General features: G+C 40.0%; 9 protein-coding genes across 9 annotated transcripts; 7 read left to right on the top strand and 2 right to left on the bottom strand. All coding sequences in view use genetic code 12, as the record gives it.

Moving 5' to 3' along the window:
• Positions 1–630: 630 nt before the first annotated feature.
• DEHA2C09306g (DEHA2C09306p) lies at positions 631–4,152 on the top strand (the record flags this gene model as incomplete). The annotated part of the gene is made up of 1 exon (XM_458082.1): positions 631–4,152. The coding sequence occupies one exon, from the start codon at positions 631–633 to the stop codon at positions 4,150–4,152; it is 3,522 nt and encodes a 1,173-aa protein (XP_458082.2).
• Positions 4,153–4,474: 322 nt separating this feature from the next.
• On the bottom strand, positions 4,475–4,939 carry DEHA2C09284g (DEHA2C09284p; the record flags this gene model as incomplete). Its single annotated transcript, XM_458081.1, has 1 exon — positions 4,475–4,939. One exon carries the CDS (start codon positions 4,937–4,939, stop codon positions 4,475–4,477), a length of 465 nt encoding a protein of 154 aa, XP_458081.1.
• Positions 4,940–5,088: 149 nt separating this feature from the next.
• Positions 5,089–5,496, top strand: DEHA2C09262g (DEHA2C09262p; the record flags this gene model as incomplete). Its single annotated transcript, XM_458080.1, has 1 exon — positions 5,089–5,496. One exon carries the CDS (start codon positions 5,089–5,091, stop codon positions 5,494–5,496), a length of 408 nt encoding a protein of 135 aa, XP_458080.2.
• Positions 5,497–5,954: 458 nt separating this feature from the next.
• On the top strand, positions 5,955–7,034 carry DEHA2C09240g (DEHA2C09240p; the record flags this gene model as incomplete). Its single annotated transcript, XM_458079.1, has 1 exon — positions 5,955–7,034. The coding sequence occupies one exon, from the start codon at positions 5,955–5,957 to the stop codon at positions 7,032–7,034; it is 1,080 nt and encodes a 359-aa protein (XP_458079.2).
• A 1,033-nt stretch (positions 7,035–8,067) lies between these two features.
• Positions 8,068–10,803, top strand: DEHA2C09218g (DEHA2C09218p; the record flags this gene model as incomplete). Its single annotated transcript, XM_458078.1, has 1 exon — positions 8,068–10,803. One exon carries the CDS (start codon positions 8,068–8,070, stop codon positions 10,801–10,803), a length of 2,736 nt encoding a protein of 911 aa, XP_458078.2.
• Positions 10,804–11,135: 332 nt separating this feature from the next.
• On the bottom strand, positions 11,136–12,662 carry DEHA2C09196g (DEHA2C09196p; the record flags this gene model as incomplete). Its single annotated transcript, XM_458077.1, has 1 exon — positions 11,136–12,662. The coding sequence occupies one exon, from the start codon at positions 12,660–12,662 to the stop codon at positions 11,136–11,138; it is 1,527 nt and encodes a 508-aa protein (XP_458077.2).
• Positions 12,663–12,976: 314 nt separating this feature from the next.
• On the top strand, positions 12,977–13,396 carry DEHA2C09174g (DEHA2C09174p; the record flags this gene model as incomplete). The annotated part of the gene is made up of 1 exon (XM_458076.1): positions 12,977–13,396. The coding sequence occupies one exon, from the start codon at positions 12,977–12,979 to the stop codon at positions 13,394–13,396; it is 420 nt and encodes a 139-aa protein (XP_458076.2).
• Positions 13,397–13,465: 69 nt separating this feature from the next.
• On the top strand, positions 13,466–14,620 carry DEHA2C09152g (DEHA2C09152p; the record flags this gene model as incomplete). Its single annotated transcript, XM_458075.2, has 1 exon — positions 13,466–14,620. The coding sequence occupies one exon, from the start codon at positions 13,466–13,468 to the stop codon at positions 14,618–14,620; it is 1,155 nt and encodes a 384-aa protein (XP_458075.1).
• A 267-nt stretch (positions 14,621–14,887) lies between these two features.
• DEHA2C09130g (DEHA2C09130p) lies at positions 14,888–16,603 on the top strand (the record flags this gene model as incomplete). The annotated part of the gene is made up of 1 exon (XM_002770145.1): positions 14,888–16,603. The coding sequence occupies one exon, from the start codon at positions 14,888–14,890 to the stop codon at positions 16,601–16,603; it is 1,716 nt and encodes a 571-aa protein (XP_002770191.1).
• Positions 16,604–16,659: the final 56 nt, after the last annotated feature.

The following is a 16,659-nucleotide window of genomic DNA, read 5'->3' as shown; positions in this document are numbered from 1 at the left end:
CAGCCAATTCGCTCCAACCCGCCCTCTATATACTCACTGACGTTCGCATCCGCGGACATTATACCCCGAACATTTTATTGACGTAATTGCTTGACTCATCTGATCCGAGGATAATCTGGGCGCTATCGGCGTCGGACTTCTCGCACTCCGAAATGACTCGTCGGCATAATGATCGTCCCCCCGGGCCTCTGCTACTTCATCTCCCCCTTACCAAACACCTCAGACGACTTAGTGCCTTGCCTGGTCGCCTAACGGGATAATATAACGGTTCCCAAGTACCGCAATCTCTCCCATTATGTACATTTATCCTTTTATCCACCCCCGGACGGCCTCCTCCACCGTTGCTGGCGAGGAATGTCTTCGGAGTAATCGTCACCGCGCCAAGCGCTCACAACGCGGAACGTCGTCTTTGTCTCCCTGGAAATATCACGATCCAATCAAATGAAAACTTTCAATCAACCCTGGAGTAACAACTACAAAAGTGACTCAATTGACGCCGAAAAAAAATACGGAAGTCTCGTATTGTTTTTCATATATAAGGGAGCAATTTATTCACATTTTTTTAGTGGTAGCAGAAAAAGGGCTATTGGTATTATTGGTAAATTATTGTCGTAAAGCTAAACATCTAATATGAGTGACGGTAATGAACATAAGATCAACCAGATGAGAAGGGCATCGACGGTGATGGGTCCTATGAACAAGATCTTAGTTGCTAACAGAGGTGAAATCCCTATCAGAATTTTCCGTACTGCTCACGAATTGTCGATGCAGACGGTGGCTATCTTTTCACACGAAGATAGATTGTCGATGCACAGATTGAAGGCGGACGAGTCGTACGTTATTGGCAAAAAGGGCCAATTTTCGCCTGTGCAAGCATATTTGCAGATCGACGAGATTATCAACATAGCTAAGGAGCACGGCGTTAACATGATCCACCCGGGATACGGGTTTCTCTCGGAGAACTCTGAGTTTGCCAGAAAAGTCGAGGAAGCTGGTATCTCATGGATTGGACCTACCCACAAGACTATTGATGCAGTCGGAGACAAGGTCAGTGCCAGGACATTGGCGATCCAGAACGGCGTGCCAGTGGTCCCGGGAACGCCAGGACCAATTGCTGATGTTGAAGAGGCGGTCAAGTTTGTCGAAAAGCATGGTTTGCCAGTTATCATCAAAGCTGCCTTTGGTGGTGGTGGTAGAGGTATGAGAGTGGTCAGAGAGGGTGATTCAGTGGGCGAAGCCTTCGAAAGAGCGGTTTCCGAAGCCAAAACCTCCTTTGGTAACGGTACCTGTTTCATCGAAAGATTCTTGGACAAACCTAAGCACATCGAAGTCCAATTGTTGGCCGATAACTACGGTAACGTCATCCATCTTTTCGAAAGAGACTGTTCTGTCCAAAGAAGACATCAAAAGGTTGTCGAAGTAGCTCCTGCCAAGACGTTGACCAAGCTGGTTAGAGACGCCATTTTGACCGACGCCGTCAAGTTGGCTAGACTGGCTAACTACCGTAACGCTGGTACTGCTGAATTCTTGGTTGATGAACAAGACAGACATTATTTTATTGAAATTAACCCCAGAATCCAAGTCGAACACACAATCACCGAAGAAATCACCGGTGTTGATATCGTGGCTGCCCAAATCCAAATTGCTGCTGGTGCATCCTTGAAGCAATTGGGCTTATTACAAGATAAAATCACGACTAGAGGGTTTGCTATTCAATGTAGAATCACCACCGAAGACCCTTCGAAGAACTTTCAACCTGATACTGGTAAAATCGAGGTTTATAGATCCGCTGGTGGTAATGGGGTCAGATTAGATGGTGGTAATGGTTTTGCTGGTTCAATTATTTCTCCTCATTACGATTCCATGTTAGTCAAGTGTTCGTGTTCCGGTTCCACCTATGAAATCGTCAGAAGAAAGATGTTGAGAGCTTTGATTGAATTCAGAATCAGAGGCGTGAAGACTAACATTCCGTTCTTATTGGCTATGTTAACTAATGAAACGTTTATCAGCGGTGATTGTTGGACTACTTTTATTGATGATACTCCATCCTTATTCCAAATGATCCGTTCCCAGAACAGAGCCACTAAGATATTAAGTTACTTAGGTGACTTGATCGTTAATGGTTCTTCTATCAAGGGTCAAATTGGTGAACCTAAATTGAACACCGAAGCTTTAATTCCAGATTTGCATGATCCTAAGACCGGTATTAAGATCGAGATTCATAATGAAGTTGCTCCAAGAGGCTGGAGACAAGTGTTATTAGAACAAGGTCCGGAAAAATTCGCCCAAAAGGTTCGTGAATTCAACGGTACCTTGCTTATGGATACTACCTGGAGAGATGCCCATCAATCTTTATTGGCCACAAGAGTCAGAACTATCGATTTGTTAAACATTGCCCCTACGACTGCTGTTGCATTGAACGGTTGCTTTGCTTTAGAATGTTGGGGTGGTGCCACTTTTGATGTCTGTATGAGATTCTTATATGAAGATCCATGGAGCAGATTAAGACAGTTGCGTAAGTTGGTGCCAAACATTCCATTCCAAATGTTGTTAAGAGGTGCTAACGGTGTAGCTTACTCTTCATTACCAGATAACGCCATTGACCAATTCGTTCTTCAAGCAAAGGAAAATGGTGTTGATATTTTCAGAGTTTTCGATGCATTAAACGACTTAGAACAATTAAAGGTTGGTATTGACGCTGTTAAGAAGGCTGGTGGTGTTATTGAAGCCACTGTTTGTTACTCTGGTGACATGTTAAAGCCTGGTAAGAAATATAATTTAGAATACTACTTAGGTGTCGTCGATGATATTGTCAAGTTGGGTACACATTTCTTAGGTATCAAGGATATGGCTGGTACTTTAAAACCTAAGGCAGCAAAAATCTTGATTGGTGCAATTAGAGAAAGATATCCTAAGTTACCAATTCATGTCCACACTCATGATTCTGCTGGTACAGGTGTTGCCAGTATGACCGAAGCTGCAAAGGCCGGTGCCGATGTTGTTGACGCCGCATCCAACTCTATGTCTGGTATGACTTCTCAACCTTCAATCAATGCTATCTTAGCTTCGTTTGAAGGTGAAGTTGAAAGTGGTTTACAGGCCTCATTGGTTAGAGAGTTAGATAACTACTGGGCGCAAATGAGATTATTATACTCATGTTTCGAAGCTGACTTGAAGGGTCCAGATCCTGAAGTTTACCAACACGAAATCCCAGGTGGCCAATTAACTAACTTGTTGTTCCAAGCCCAACAATTAGGTTTAGGTAGCAAGTGGATGTTGACAAAGGAAGCTTATAAGACTGCCAATAAGTTATTAGGTGATATCGTTAAGGTCACCCCAACTTCTAAGGTCGTTGGTGACTTGGCACAATTTATGGTTTCTAATAACTTAAGCGAAGAAGATGTTACTAAGTTAGCAAGTGAGCTAGATTTCCCAAGTTCTGTCTTAGACTTCATGGAAGGTTTAATGGGTACTCCATACGGTGGATTCCCAGAACCTTTGAGAACTAACATCTTGGGTACCAAGAGAGTCAAATTGAATAACAGACCTGGTCTCAATTTACCTCCTATCGACTTTGCTGCTGTCAAGGAAGAGCTTGTTTCCAGATATGGTTCCAATATCAATGAATGTGATATTGCTTCATATGTCATGTATCCAAAGGTCTATGAAGATTTCAGAGAATTATCAGAAAAGTATGGTGACTTATCTGTATTACCAACTCGTTTCTTCTTGAAGGCATGTAATATTAATGAAGAAATTGTCGTTGATATTGAAAAGGGTAAGACTTTAATTATTAAGTTATTAGCTATTGGTGAAATTTCTCAACAAACAGGTACCAGAGAAGTCTTCTTTGAATTGAATGGTGAAATGAGATCGGTCACTGTTGACGATAAGACTGTTTCTATTGAAACTAAGACCAGACCTAAGGCCACTAGCCCTAACGAAGTTGGTGCTCCAATGGCTGGTGTGGTTGTTGAAATCAGATCAAAGGTTGGTAATGAAGTTAAGAAGGGTGATCCAATTGCTGTCTTATCTGCCATGAAGATGGAAATGGTTATTAGTTCTCCAGTTCTGGGTAAGATTGGTGAAATTCTCATAAAGGAAGGTGATTCCGTTGATGCTAACGATTTGATTGCAAGTGTTGTTAAATAATTTAATTAAATTAGACTTAGCCTTACTTTACGTGTATTCCTATTTATTTATTTAATTCTGTGATGTTTAATAGTTGCGTTTCTGTTAATTTATATTTTGACTAACTGGAACATATTGTATCAACCGTATCTTTGCGTAGATCTCACAGCTTTGAGCTGGGATTTCAGATTGAAACTCTGGTAAAGGATGTCATATATCCTATAACATGTAACGCTGGACGTTATTTTTCAATTCATATGTCGCATAAGAACTGTTGAATTAGCTATATATGCACGGTATTGTTGGCTTTCTGTTTATGTAAGTTTGAAGCAAATATAACATACTACTTGTATACTCTTGAAACACCTCTCCTCTTAGGTGCACTTCGTAAACCCAATTCTTTATGTCTTCTGTTTATTACTTCACGCCTCCTATTTTCATCTAGTTTTTCCTTTTGCTCTTTTAGCGCAATTCGTTTGGATAATTCGCTATTTTCGTTTATCAACTCATTCAAATCGTTAATCAATTCCTGTTCTTCATTTAATTTAATCTCAATTTCTGAGTCGTCAATTTCTGTGGAGCCATTCCAATGGGGATTCTGTAATATTTCGTTAGTGAAATTGGTCTGTGACAATATGCGTATCCATTGATTTAGTAATTTATCCGTATTTTCGGTTGATTCTTGAGTTTTCATAATATTTGTTTGGGTGCTTCTAATGGTTTCAATCATTGTGGCAACACTTTCATTTATAGCAGTTAGTTGCTGCAACTCCTTCTCCAACGCAATCTGACGTTTTGAAGACGACATTATATTGTAGGTGACTTCGGTAAATAAATAAATATAAAATATTCTGTTTATATTTTGATAATCGATATTGCGATTTTCTATCGTGAAAAAGTCGAAATGATAATTCTTTAACGATCTTTTTTTTGAAATAGAGACCAACGGTAATCAAAATGGAAGAATCTTTGCCAAAAAGATGGGAGATAGAGTTGGAATTTGTCCAATCGTTAGCGAACATTCAATATTTGAATCATTTGGCACAGAATAACTATTTAAGTAATCCCGAGTTTCTAAACTATATCGAATACCTTAATTATTGGAAAGAACCCGAATACTCGAAATACTTGGTATATCCAAACTGCTTACACATATTGACACTATTACAGAACGAAGAATTTAGAAAGAATATCTTGATTCCAGATTTTATGAACACCGTGATGAATGATATGGTTAAGAGATGGCAGGACCAAGATAGCGTTTTCGGCGTGACGCCCCAATCGCAGCTAGAAGGACTTAATGCTTCCAATGGCGACGATACAAATCAGCCAAGTGTAGAAGTTAATGGGCTGGGAAGCAACTAGAGCTCAAAATTTTACAGTCGTCCAAGTACACCCACATTTGCAGGACACGAAATATTCTATAGAAATCCATTGGAGCAGACAATCACAAGCTACATCATTTCGATCCTACTGCTTCAGTTCACAATATCTTACAGGCTACACTCAAGAACTCCGTGCTTTACGACTTACAGTTTAACCAGCTTCGATATACAAATCTGACAACAATGGCTACAATTCTACAATAATACCATAGACGACTAATAGGAATTGATGCTGTGTGTCAAAATTGACACGCTCCAAGGTAAGAATCTACTCCCAATGTAAGAAGCCTGGCCCACCTTCTTCAGCATGCTGTATTTGGCAAATTTATGCATAACTTGGTTTTGAAAGTTTAGAATTTCAAAGAAATCAAAACCAGCAGTTACCAGACATGATAATTACCGTCCAATATATCTATCAGACTGTCTATATCTTGTATAATGTATTATATTATTGATATACTCTTGCTAGACTGTAGACTAAAGTTACACAAACTCATCCTTGATATGAGATTTATTGAATATTATATTCCTTATAATTGCCATCATACTAGACTTAAAATTAGAGATAGAATAGTCATGTCATTATCGCAGACGCCAAACCATGAGATTTATGACAGACATCTTCAACAATTAGGGAAGTTAGGAGATTCCATATCGAGGAAAATAAGATTATCAACTGGTGAGTTGATATTTCTAGTTTCGTTTATCGCTAATTTCTTCTTGGGAAAATTGATTCATTTAACTGCAGAACATGAAGAAGTGTATAACTACTATAACAACAAACGTAATGTGTTTAATCAGGTGTTTGTTAAAAGAGGATGGGGTTGGACTACATTGATTATAGTGGTGTTTTATTCGTTTTTAATGTACGGTAATAGCCATGCTAGGATCCGTACCAAGCAACAGAGAATTAGTGTATTAAAGAAGGCTATATTCAACTACGTTGTTGCTACGTTGTGGTGGGTTCTTTTCACTCAGTGGTGCTTTGGTTTGCCACTCATGGACAAAGTGTTTGTTTGGACAGGTGGCAAATGTACTGGAATAGCACAGGAGAAATTGGCACTCCATATTCCATCATATGGGACCTCGAGCATATTCACCGAGATAGAATCGGATTTGAGCTACGAATCGAAGGCCATAACGTCCTATATGTGCAGAAAATTAAAGGGTAGTTGGGAAGGCGGCCATGATCCTTCGGGTCACGTCTTCTTACTTATCCACTCTTCGTTGTATTTGTTTTTGGAGGCATTACCGTTCTGGATTTCGTGGGCTACGTTAAAGCATCACTTGTGCCAGTTTGTTAAAAGTTGGAGACTGACTTCTGGCAGCAAACCAAAATTGCTCTTTGGCCTTTTTGCACAAGATCCCCACACTATTATCATTCCATTGATCTCCTTGTGGTGGTTCATGCTTTTCATGACGAACATCTACTTCCACTCGATCGGAGAAAAACTTGTGGGGTTGGTTTTTGGGTATGTCGGTCTTGCAGTGGTGTATTACGTTCCTAGATGGCTCTAAATCTGGAACCCATCATCCAATAGATTTCGATTTATATATCCCCAGATTTTGGGTGCAAATTTCACCTCAGAATCTAGTATCCATTCGTGCTGATGTCGTAATACATTTCCCTATATTCGACACCTACTGCATCCATTCCGTCTCAATACTCTTATTATGAATACTCGGCAATTTCCAGTTCCAGTCTTTCGACACAATGTGCGTCATTTACACATGCGACCGTTTGCCTGCAATAGCTCGTCCACGAATAATGGCATCGCCGTACGGATCTAATGACTTTCAAGTGTTACTCTAATTGCGTCAGACACCATCTCAAAGCGAAAAACTGCCTTTACACAAACACTCAAGACCTAATATCCTACACCAGCATGTACATGTCTTTTGCATCATTGATATATTTATCCATAAATACGTAATACAATACAGTCTTTATATTATCCTAATCCAGAAATCGTATTGAAGAAACACGAAATTGTACTAACACCATTAGGCTCGCCGTACGTCTCTTGTTGACGTTATTACGAATTACACGATCTCTTCCCGATTGTTACGCATGCCAATCATCTACATTCGTATATTGTTAGTAGCACCTTCGTCAAAAACGCGATAGTAACACGATTTTGTAAATACAAAACACCATTCTCAAAGCGCGTTTTGTTTTGTCCCTTACGTACTAGATGTAACAATTTTTCTACTCTTGTATAGCGAACACACTAATTATAGAAATGGCATATACACCTTCAGGAGTCCATGGATAGTAGGAGAAAACAGAATTGAAGAATTAGAGAAAAAAAAAAAACTACATTAGTTTTATCCTTTCTGTTCGACTTTAGTGAAAGATATCATTCATAAGAGAAATTAACATCAATTAGTCTAGCATTCCTTGTGTAAACAGTCTAGAAGTGATATATCTAGAAGCATTCTTGTTTAAAAAAAAATACGTTGGGTTAGAAAATAATAAATAAGGGACTAACAACGGAAAGAAATTGGATAACATCGTGTTAAGACTATAGGTACAAGAAATAAGGGAAGAATGAATACGCTATACTTGTTAGTATTCTTCTGTCTAGATTTGATAAGAATATCGTACGGGTCGGTGTATATTGGATTTCCATTAAATGAACAATTGCCTAACGTTGCCCGAGTGAACGAGGCATACTTGTTTACCATGGCCAACACTACTTATAAGGCCGACGGAGAGGTGAGCTATAGTGCTTCAAACTTGCCAGATTGGATGTCTTTTGACGGTGGGTCGAGGACGTTCACAGGTACACCTTCAAAGAAAGATGCTGGTGAATTCAATATTACATTGACGGGTACAGACTCTGATGACGGTTCTACGTTGTCTAATCAGTATTCTATGATCGTCTCTGAAGACGAAGGAATACATTTATCGTCAGACGACGTGATGTTCACTGAAATCGCCAAATATGGCTATACAAATGGGAACGATGGACTTGTGGTTAACGAAGGAGACAAATTCGATATTAAGTTTGATTCGGATATTTTCAAATCTTCATCAAATTCTAGTAGACCAATTGTGGCATACTACGGGAGATCTTCTGATAGAAGTTCCTTACCTAACTGGATTGACTTCAATTCAGACGATCTTTCCTTCTCAGGAACTGTTCCTTATGTTGCCTCAGAAAATGCCCCATCTTTTAAGTACGGATTTTCTTTCATCGCATCTGATTACTATGGATTTGCAGGTGCTGAAGGTATTTTCAGATTAGTTGTCGGAGGCCACCAATTGAGTACCTCATTAAACGAAACAATTAAACTTAACGGTACATTGGAAAGTGAAATTGAAGTAGATGTGCCCATCTTATCAGACGTCTACTTAGATGGGGAAGCCATTTCCACCGCAAACATTTCCAATGTGTATGCTGAGGATTTACCTGATTATGTAACCTTCAATGAAGATAACTTCACATTAACTGGTATCTTCCCAGACAAGTCAACATTCGATAACTTTACCATTATAGTTGAAGATAAGTACGGGAATTCAGTTGATTTGCCATACCTGATTGATGCAATCGGGTCCGTTTTCACAGTCAAAGATTTAAAAGACGTCAACGCAACGAAAGGGGAATATTTCAGTTACGAACTTTTAAAGTCTTTGTTCACTGATTATAATAATACAAAGATTTCAGTTGATTATGATGCAGACTGGTTAACTTATCATAAAGATAACAGAACCCTTTCCGGCAAAGCTCCAAATAATTTGGATAAGGTAAAGGTTAAAGTTGCTGCTTCTTCTGACTATGATAGCGAAACCAAGAGTTTCAATATTGATGGTATTTCAAAGAAGAAAAGTTCGTCAAGCTCGTCAAGATCTTCCAGTAGTAGGGCTTCAAGTTCTGCAACTTCTGAATCAACTACCAGTTCATCAGGAGCAGTAGCACATAATAAATCTAGTGGTGTTGATCATAAGGCTCTAGCCATTGGTCTTGGAGTAGGAATTCCATTGTTTTTGATTGCACTTGCAGCACTTATCCTTCTCTTCTGCTGTCTTAAGAGAAGAAAGAATAAGAAGGAGGACGATTTTGATCAAGAAAAGGCAACAACAGGAGCTGCTACAGGAGCTGCAGCAGGAGTTGCAGCAGGAAGTGGATCACCTGAATTAACTGGTCCTGGATTTGGTACCACCGTTGACTTAGATGATCGGGACGAAAATGCCAAACAATTAGCAGCCCTTAATGTTTTGAAATTGGATGAAAAAGACAAATTAGCATCTGATGCCCACAGTACTTCCTCATCGGTTACTCACGTTGAGTCAGAATACAGTGATGATTCTAGGTACTTCGATGCATCTGAAAAGCCACTTAAGTCTTGGAGAGCTAATGATAAATCAGATATTGCAAAGGGAGGAATGATAGGAGCTGCAGGTGCAGGTACAGGTGCAGTTGCAGGACTGGCCCTCTTATCCAAGGATAATAATGTCAGACAATCAGATGCTTCTATGAGTACAGTTAACACAGAGCAATTATTCTCAGTTAGATTGGTTGATGATAATTCCTACAGGAACTCTAATCGGTCATCATATGGTTCAGGACAATTTTTAAGTAATGGTTCATTAAATGCATTATTAAGAAGAGAAGAATCTGGTAATATTCAAAAATTGGATAGTGACGGAAACATTGTTGGAACCGCCAATGGTTTACTGAGAGGTGTATCAGCACATTCCAGAACTCCCTCTAGTGATTTAGACATTTTGGTTGAAGAAAACTCGAAGGACCACTCAAACGATACAAATGATACACACACCGATGCAACCATTATACGTACGAATGATATCTTGGGCGACGATACTGCCAGTTTAAATTCGCGTTTTCAAGAATCAAGAAATACTTCAGGTCCTACTAGCTACCAGCAATTGGTGAATCAAAACAACGAGCATGGTGATTTCGCAGATGAATTCAAAGCAACAAGAAATCCAAACAGCGAAATAAAATGGGTGCAATCCACGAGTACCGATAATTTAATTTCCCCAGCATCAGACACTTTCTTAGCTAATGATGCAAATGCAAATACTCCAAAGATGGGATATGATTTGCAAAGTTCCCCAATTAGGGGTTCTAACTTATCGGCCATTTCATTAGGGAGAAGTAGTTCTGAAAATCCAAGAATTTCAAATGCTTCATTAAGTACCAAAGCAAAATTGGTTGATTTTACAAGAAAATCTAGCATGAGAGAATCTGCGCATGAGCCTAATATCGACTTAGAGGGTGAAACTGCACAAATTCATTATGACGATGATAGTGTTTAGGTTTATTTCCTGACTGGTTCATGTTAATATGGACTGATATTTCGAATAGTTATCTATTTGTTGCATTTGACTTAGGGAGAAAAAGTTTCTGGGCTTAATTTGATTTTAATGTTTGCATTTATTATGCTTTTATTCTTATAATGATATTTTAATTTGATTTTTATGGGTGTTTGGTTATACTATTACTCTATTTTTAATTTATGAACTCACATTTGTGAGTCTGATTTGTACTACTAGTAATTTTTATATAATATATAATTGATATAATAATTTAAATTTAAAGAATATGTATTAGGATAAAATAGAAACTAGGGTTAGCTACTTGAGTGTAATTAAAGTTTAGGCTTTGCACTTGTATCTGGTAAAGTGTCAACAAAATTAGCAGTATCTTGAGCTCTTCTTCTACCTTCGACGTATTCCATCATTTCGGAATATGTTTGAGGCATAATTGAGCAGTAGTCAACTTCCTCGTCCTTAGAGTCCTTTGGAAGGAAGAAGGAGTAGATAAAAGTGCCTGATTCTTTAGCTTCGGTACTTTCTAAATGCTTGATAGTAGTGTCGACTCTAACTTGTATCAATGTACCACATTCTGATAAGAAGGCTTCAGGATTGGATGATAATTTATTAGTTGCAGGTAACGAGAACCCGAAAGGAGTATCGTTGTATGGAACACCCTTTTCGTGAATGTGTTCGGTGTAAGAAACAGTAGCGGTCATAGACAAAACAGAGCCGACTGGCACAGGGGCTTTGAAAGTGGTGGAATCTAACGACACAAATCTTGGAGCGGCCTTTGCAAAGGCAGCAGATGCACAATAAGCCAATTCAAAAGACTGCCTTAATAAGTAACCACCAAAGATCATATACGAGTGTCTGTTTCTGTATTGTGGTTGCATGTATAAAGTAGACGACACACTAGTGTCCTTCATGAATGAAAAGTTTCTTGGGGTGTCCTTCTTAGCTTCCAAAGACTTCGAGGACTTCCACATTTCGTGGATTAATTTGCTTTCTTCATCCGTTGGTTCAATCACCTTCAGGGTCTTAGCGGCCAACTTCTTTTTGGCATTACGGGATTCTGCTCTACGGTAGTCGAGCCACTCCTTTTCAACCACTGGAAGTAACCTATTAATGGCAAACGACTTGTGGGTAATAGGGTTTCTTGCAACAAAAGTGAAATTGGCACTCAAAAACACATTTTCAATTGGCAAGGTTTCCTCTGTGATCGACTCTGGGATCGGGCCCTCGAACGCATACCCCTTGACGGAAATCTCCATCGACGACCTCCCAGTCCACGTAACGGCACCAGCAAGCACGAAATTATAGTTCTGGATCTCATCCACCTTCTTCACCATGTAGATACGATCCACCGATGCTGTGACATTCACAGGCTCGGCCGGCGAACAGTGTCTGTAGGCGATTCTCCCAGCCAACGCATCCAAGTCCTGGAACAACTGTCCTGCTCTCAATCTCCCAGAAGCATTCATGTAAGAGTCACACAACCACTTATCGTCCTTGAATGGAAGCGTCAAATACGAAAACGATTCACTTCTGGTTTTTTCACCCACTTCGGTGGTCTTAGGGTTGATATACGAATAACTGTCCAACGTCTTTCCAGCTGCCTTTTGCTTTTCTCTTTCCCGCAAGGCATCCATCCAGGTGGCCTTATTTGGGAGCTTTTGTATATCATTTTGGTCTGCTAAAACCGTAGCTGCTGCATCTGCTGCTTGCGATGCATCGTTCGATCCTGCTGAGTCTGGTCTGTGGAAGTTGGTGGCCTTATATCTGCATGCCATCGGACGGCCTAACACCATACGTGAAACGGCCTTGTTACTATGACCTTGTCTTATCAACGTCTTGAGCATCTTTCTATGATTCTGTAGCGATTCTGCCTAATTTCTTCCTTGAACCAATCAATATAGGGCCATTTGCTATCTTATATAGTTCCATCGCGACCTTCATCAAGAGTTCCGACCAGTCGGACCAGTCCGACTGCTTCTTTAAGCAGCTATCCACGTGAAATGCTCATACTACATATCTCATTTACGAGCTATTTACCGAATCATCCCATCCCAAACGTCTTTCGTACCACCCATCAAGGCTCAATTGACCCTCCAAACGGCTGAATCCCCTCAATGCCCCTCCTATCGGACGGGGCCGACGCCGGAGCTCTACTGAAATGTCGACCACAATTCCTTATCTGTTGGCTAAAAATGCCATCTTGATGGGCTTCGCTCGCTTCGTGGGCTGCCGGATACGCCCATCAATCGTAATGTTGACCCCGACAGTCCACGACAAACCCGGCCACAACCGTGCGACGTGGCCGGTCCCACCGGGTTCGTCCCTTCCTTTCGCCTTCCCCTCCTCGACTATTTGGACCCAGGGCCCAGATCTGCTGTCAGCCGTCGGCAACCTGCAAAACATTCGTGTAACCCGCAAATCGGACAAATATGCCGTAACCCGCAAAAACCATCGCAAATCCAACCCAACCCGCAAACACGGAGTTGAATATCCGAAAATACGTGTCCGAGGCCAAAAAGTTGATACGGTCTTCATCTGTCCGTTTGGTGGAATCTTTCCCATCAACGGTTCATCTTAAAGTAGTTTATATTGGGATTAATTCGGTTAGGAAACACTTCTAAGATTGAATAGGCATAGGCTTGGAATAATGGTTGCTTCTAAAATATCAAACGTCGCAAAGACAGCCAGTTTGGCTGCTCAAGCATTGAAGACTTCGGGTAGCGCTAATGGCAGAACATTGGCTCAAGCAGGTCAATACCACGCATTAAGAATGTCAGGACAACGTCCAGCATCGTCATCTTCAGGACCACAAACTATGACTGTTAGAGACGCATTGAACTCGGCCATGGCAGAAGAATTGGACCGTGACGACGATGTGTTCTTGATGGGAGAAGAAGTGGCCCAGTATAATGGTGCTTATAAGATTTCGAGAGGATTATTGGACAGATTTGGTGAAAGAAGAGTGATCGATACACCAATTACAGAAATGGGATTCACTGGGTTGGCCGTTGGGTCAGCATTGGCCGGATTGAAGCCAATTTGTGAGTTCATGACTTTCAACTTTGCCATGCAATCGATTGATCAAATCATCAACTCGGCCGCTAAGACATACTACATGTCTGGAGGTAAACAACCATGTAACATCACTTTCCGTGGTCCTAACGGGGCTGCTGCTGGTGTCGGTGCCCAACACTCGCAATGTTACGCTGCTTGGTACGGGTCGATCCCAGGGTTGAAGGTTTTGTCGCCATACTCGGCCGAAGATTACAAGGGTTTGTTCAAGGCTGCTATCAGAGACCCAAATCCGGTTGTTTTCCTTGAAAACGAAATGTCGTACGGTGAATCGTTCGAGATGTCCGAAGAAGCCTTGTCATCCGACTTTGTCTTACCAATCGGTAAGGCCAAGATTGAAAGGGAAGGTACCGACATTACCTTAGTTTCTCACACCAGAAACGTCATGCACTGTTTGCAAGCCGCTGAGAAGTTGGAAAGCGAATACGGTGTTAAGGCTGAAGTTATCAACTTAAGATCCATTAAACCTTTGGACACTGATTCCATCATCCAATCCGTCAAGAAGACCAACCACTTGGTCACTTGTGAAGCCGGTTTCCCTGCGTTTGGTGTTGGTTCCGAAATCTGTGCCCAAATCATGGAATCTGAAGCCTTCGACTACTTGGATGCTCCTGTTGAAAGAGTCACCGGTTGTGAAGTCCCAACTCCATACGCTAAAGAATTAGAAGACTTTGCTTTCCCAGATGTTGAAATCGTCATGAGAGCCTCTAGAAAAGTTTTAGGTTTATAGATTTTTAAAACTCACCTCATCATATAAAAAAAAAATAATTGTTCTTCCATTTCATTAATAAAGCTAGGAAGATTTCCATATTTCCCAATGATATGTATCATAAATTAATATAATGTTTCACTTACTCTTCTGTAATTCTAGTTTAGATGGCCTACCGTGGTTCGAAAACCACTAAGGAATTTCTCAACCATATTTCGCGTATTGAAATATATCAAAAACATAAAGTTACAGCTGTACATAAATCGAAGACTACGCTAGTAATTATTAATGTCAGAAGGCCACCAAGTTCATAAACGAATTGGGTCGACTGAACCCAATTTCGCTGAAAATCAAATTAACAATCCTCGTGCTGGCTTTGAGGTGGAAAACGATGGTTTATTGCCCATAACTCACCAAGAATTGAAAGACTCGTCCTTAAAACCCAAAACCACCAAAAATGGTTCTCGAAGCTTGAATAAGATCGATAGACCTGCATTTATAGTCCTAGTTATATTGTATTTGCTTCAGGGAATACCCGTCGGTTTAGCATTTGGATCTATACCCTTTATATTGAAATCCAAGTTATCGTACTCACAGGTTGGTATATTTTCATTGGCCGCATATCCGTACTCGTTGAAACTATTATGGTCACCTATAGTTGACGCCCTATACAGCCCAACTATTGGGAGGAGAAGATCCTGGATCATTCCCATCCAAACAATATCTGGAATCACATTGATCTATCTTGGTCTGAAAATTGACTATCTTGTATTAGATCCTGAAACTCACTTGAAAACGATTACTATGTGCTTCTTCTTATTAGTGTTCTTTTGTGCGACACAAGATATAGCTGTCGATGGGTGGGCATTGACATGCTTATCTCCTGAATGCTTGTCGTATGCATCAACTGCCCAGACAATTGGAATCAATACCGGATACTTCTCGTCATTTACGATATTCCTCGCGTTGAGCTCTCCAGATTTTGCCAACAAGTACCTAAGAACTGTTCCTATTAATGAAGGGTTGTTTTCGTTAGGCGTGTACTTGAATTTCTGGGGCTGGATGTATTTGATTGTTACTGGAGCGTTATTTCTAATTCCAGAGGATCCTCCACATTTGGCTAAACTGAATATGGCCAAACTTTCTAATGAAAAAGCAAAAGCTGAATCTATTTATAACAAGAACTCGAAGGTGTCTAGTAACTGGGCCTCGTTGAAACATGTTTATAATTCGATGTATCAGGTATTGAAATTACCGAACGTTCAGACATTTGTTGTAATCTTATTAATTGCCAAATTCGGATTCCAGGCTAGCGAATCCGCAACCAACTTAAAGTTGTTAGAAAAAGGATTATCTAAGGAAGATTTGTCTATTACCGTCTTAATTGATTTTCCCTTTGAAATGGTATTTGGTTACTATGCTGGACGCTGGTCTAACGGTAAAACGCCATTAAAACCTTGGTTATTCGGATTCGCAGGTCGGTTATTTGGGGCATTCTTAGCACAAATGATCGTTTACTTTTTTCCAGAGAATGGTCAAGTATCATCAAGATATTTCATTTTAATTATTTTGCAGCATTTAATTTCTTCATTTATGTCTACTATTCAATTTGTTTCATTATGTGCATTTCATACTAAAATTGCCGATCCTGCCATAGGAGGTACCTATATGACTACTTTGAACACCTTGTCTAACTACGGTGGTACGTGGCCAAAATTGATTGTTCTATATTTGATTGATAAACTTACTATAGCCAAATGTCAACCAACAACTCAAGTATCTACAGCTATTGCCGAGAACTTGGATTTTTATATTACTTCAGAAGCTCTCAAGGAAACATGTAAGAATGGTGGCGGAAAGGTAGTACTTTTAAGAGACGGATTTTACTATACTAATTTTTTCTGCATCGTTTGTGGTATTTTCATATTATTCTGGGTCAAGAAGAAGGTAACCTATTTGCAAAGTTTACCTAATAGTGCATGGAGGGTAAATAAAGTATTGTAGATATATTATTGACTCATGTTTTATAAGACATGATTATATAGAATTACATAGAATAG

Source organism: Debaryomyces hansenii, assembly GCF_000006445.2.
Source record: "Debaryomyces hansenii CBS767 chromosome C complete sequence".
NCBI classification, from domain to species: Eukaryota; Fungi; Ascomycota; class Pichiomycetes; order Serinales; family Debaryomycetaceae; genus Debaryomyces; species Debaryomyces hansenii.
Note: the sequence above shows the minus strand (reverse complement) of the source record. Positions and strands in the feature narration are given on the sequence as shown.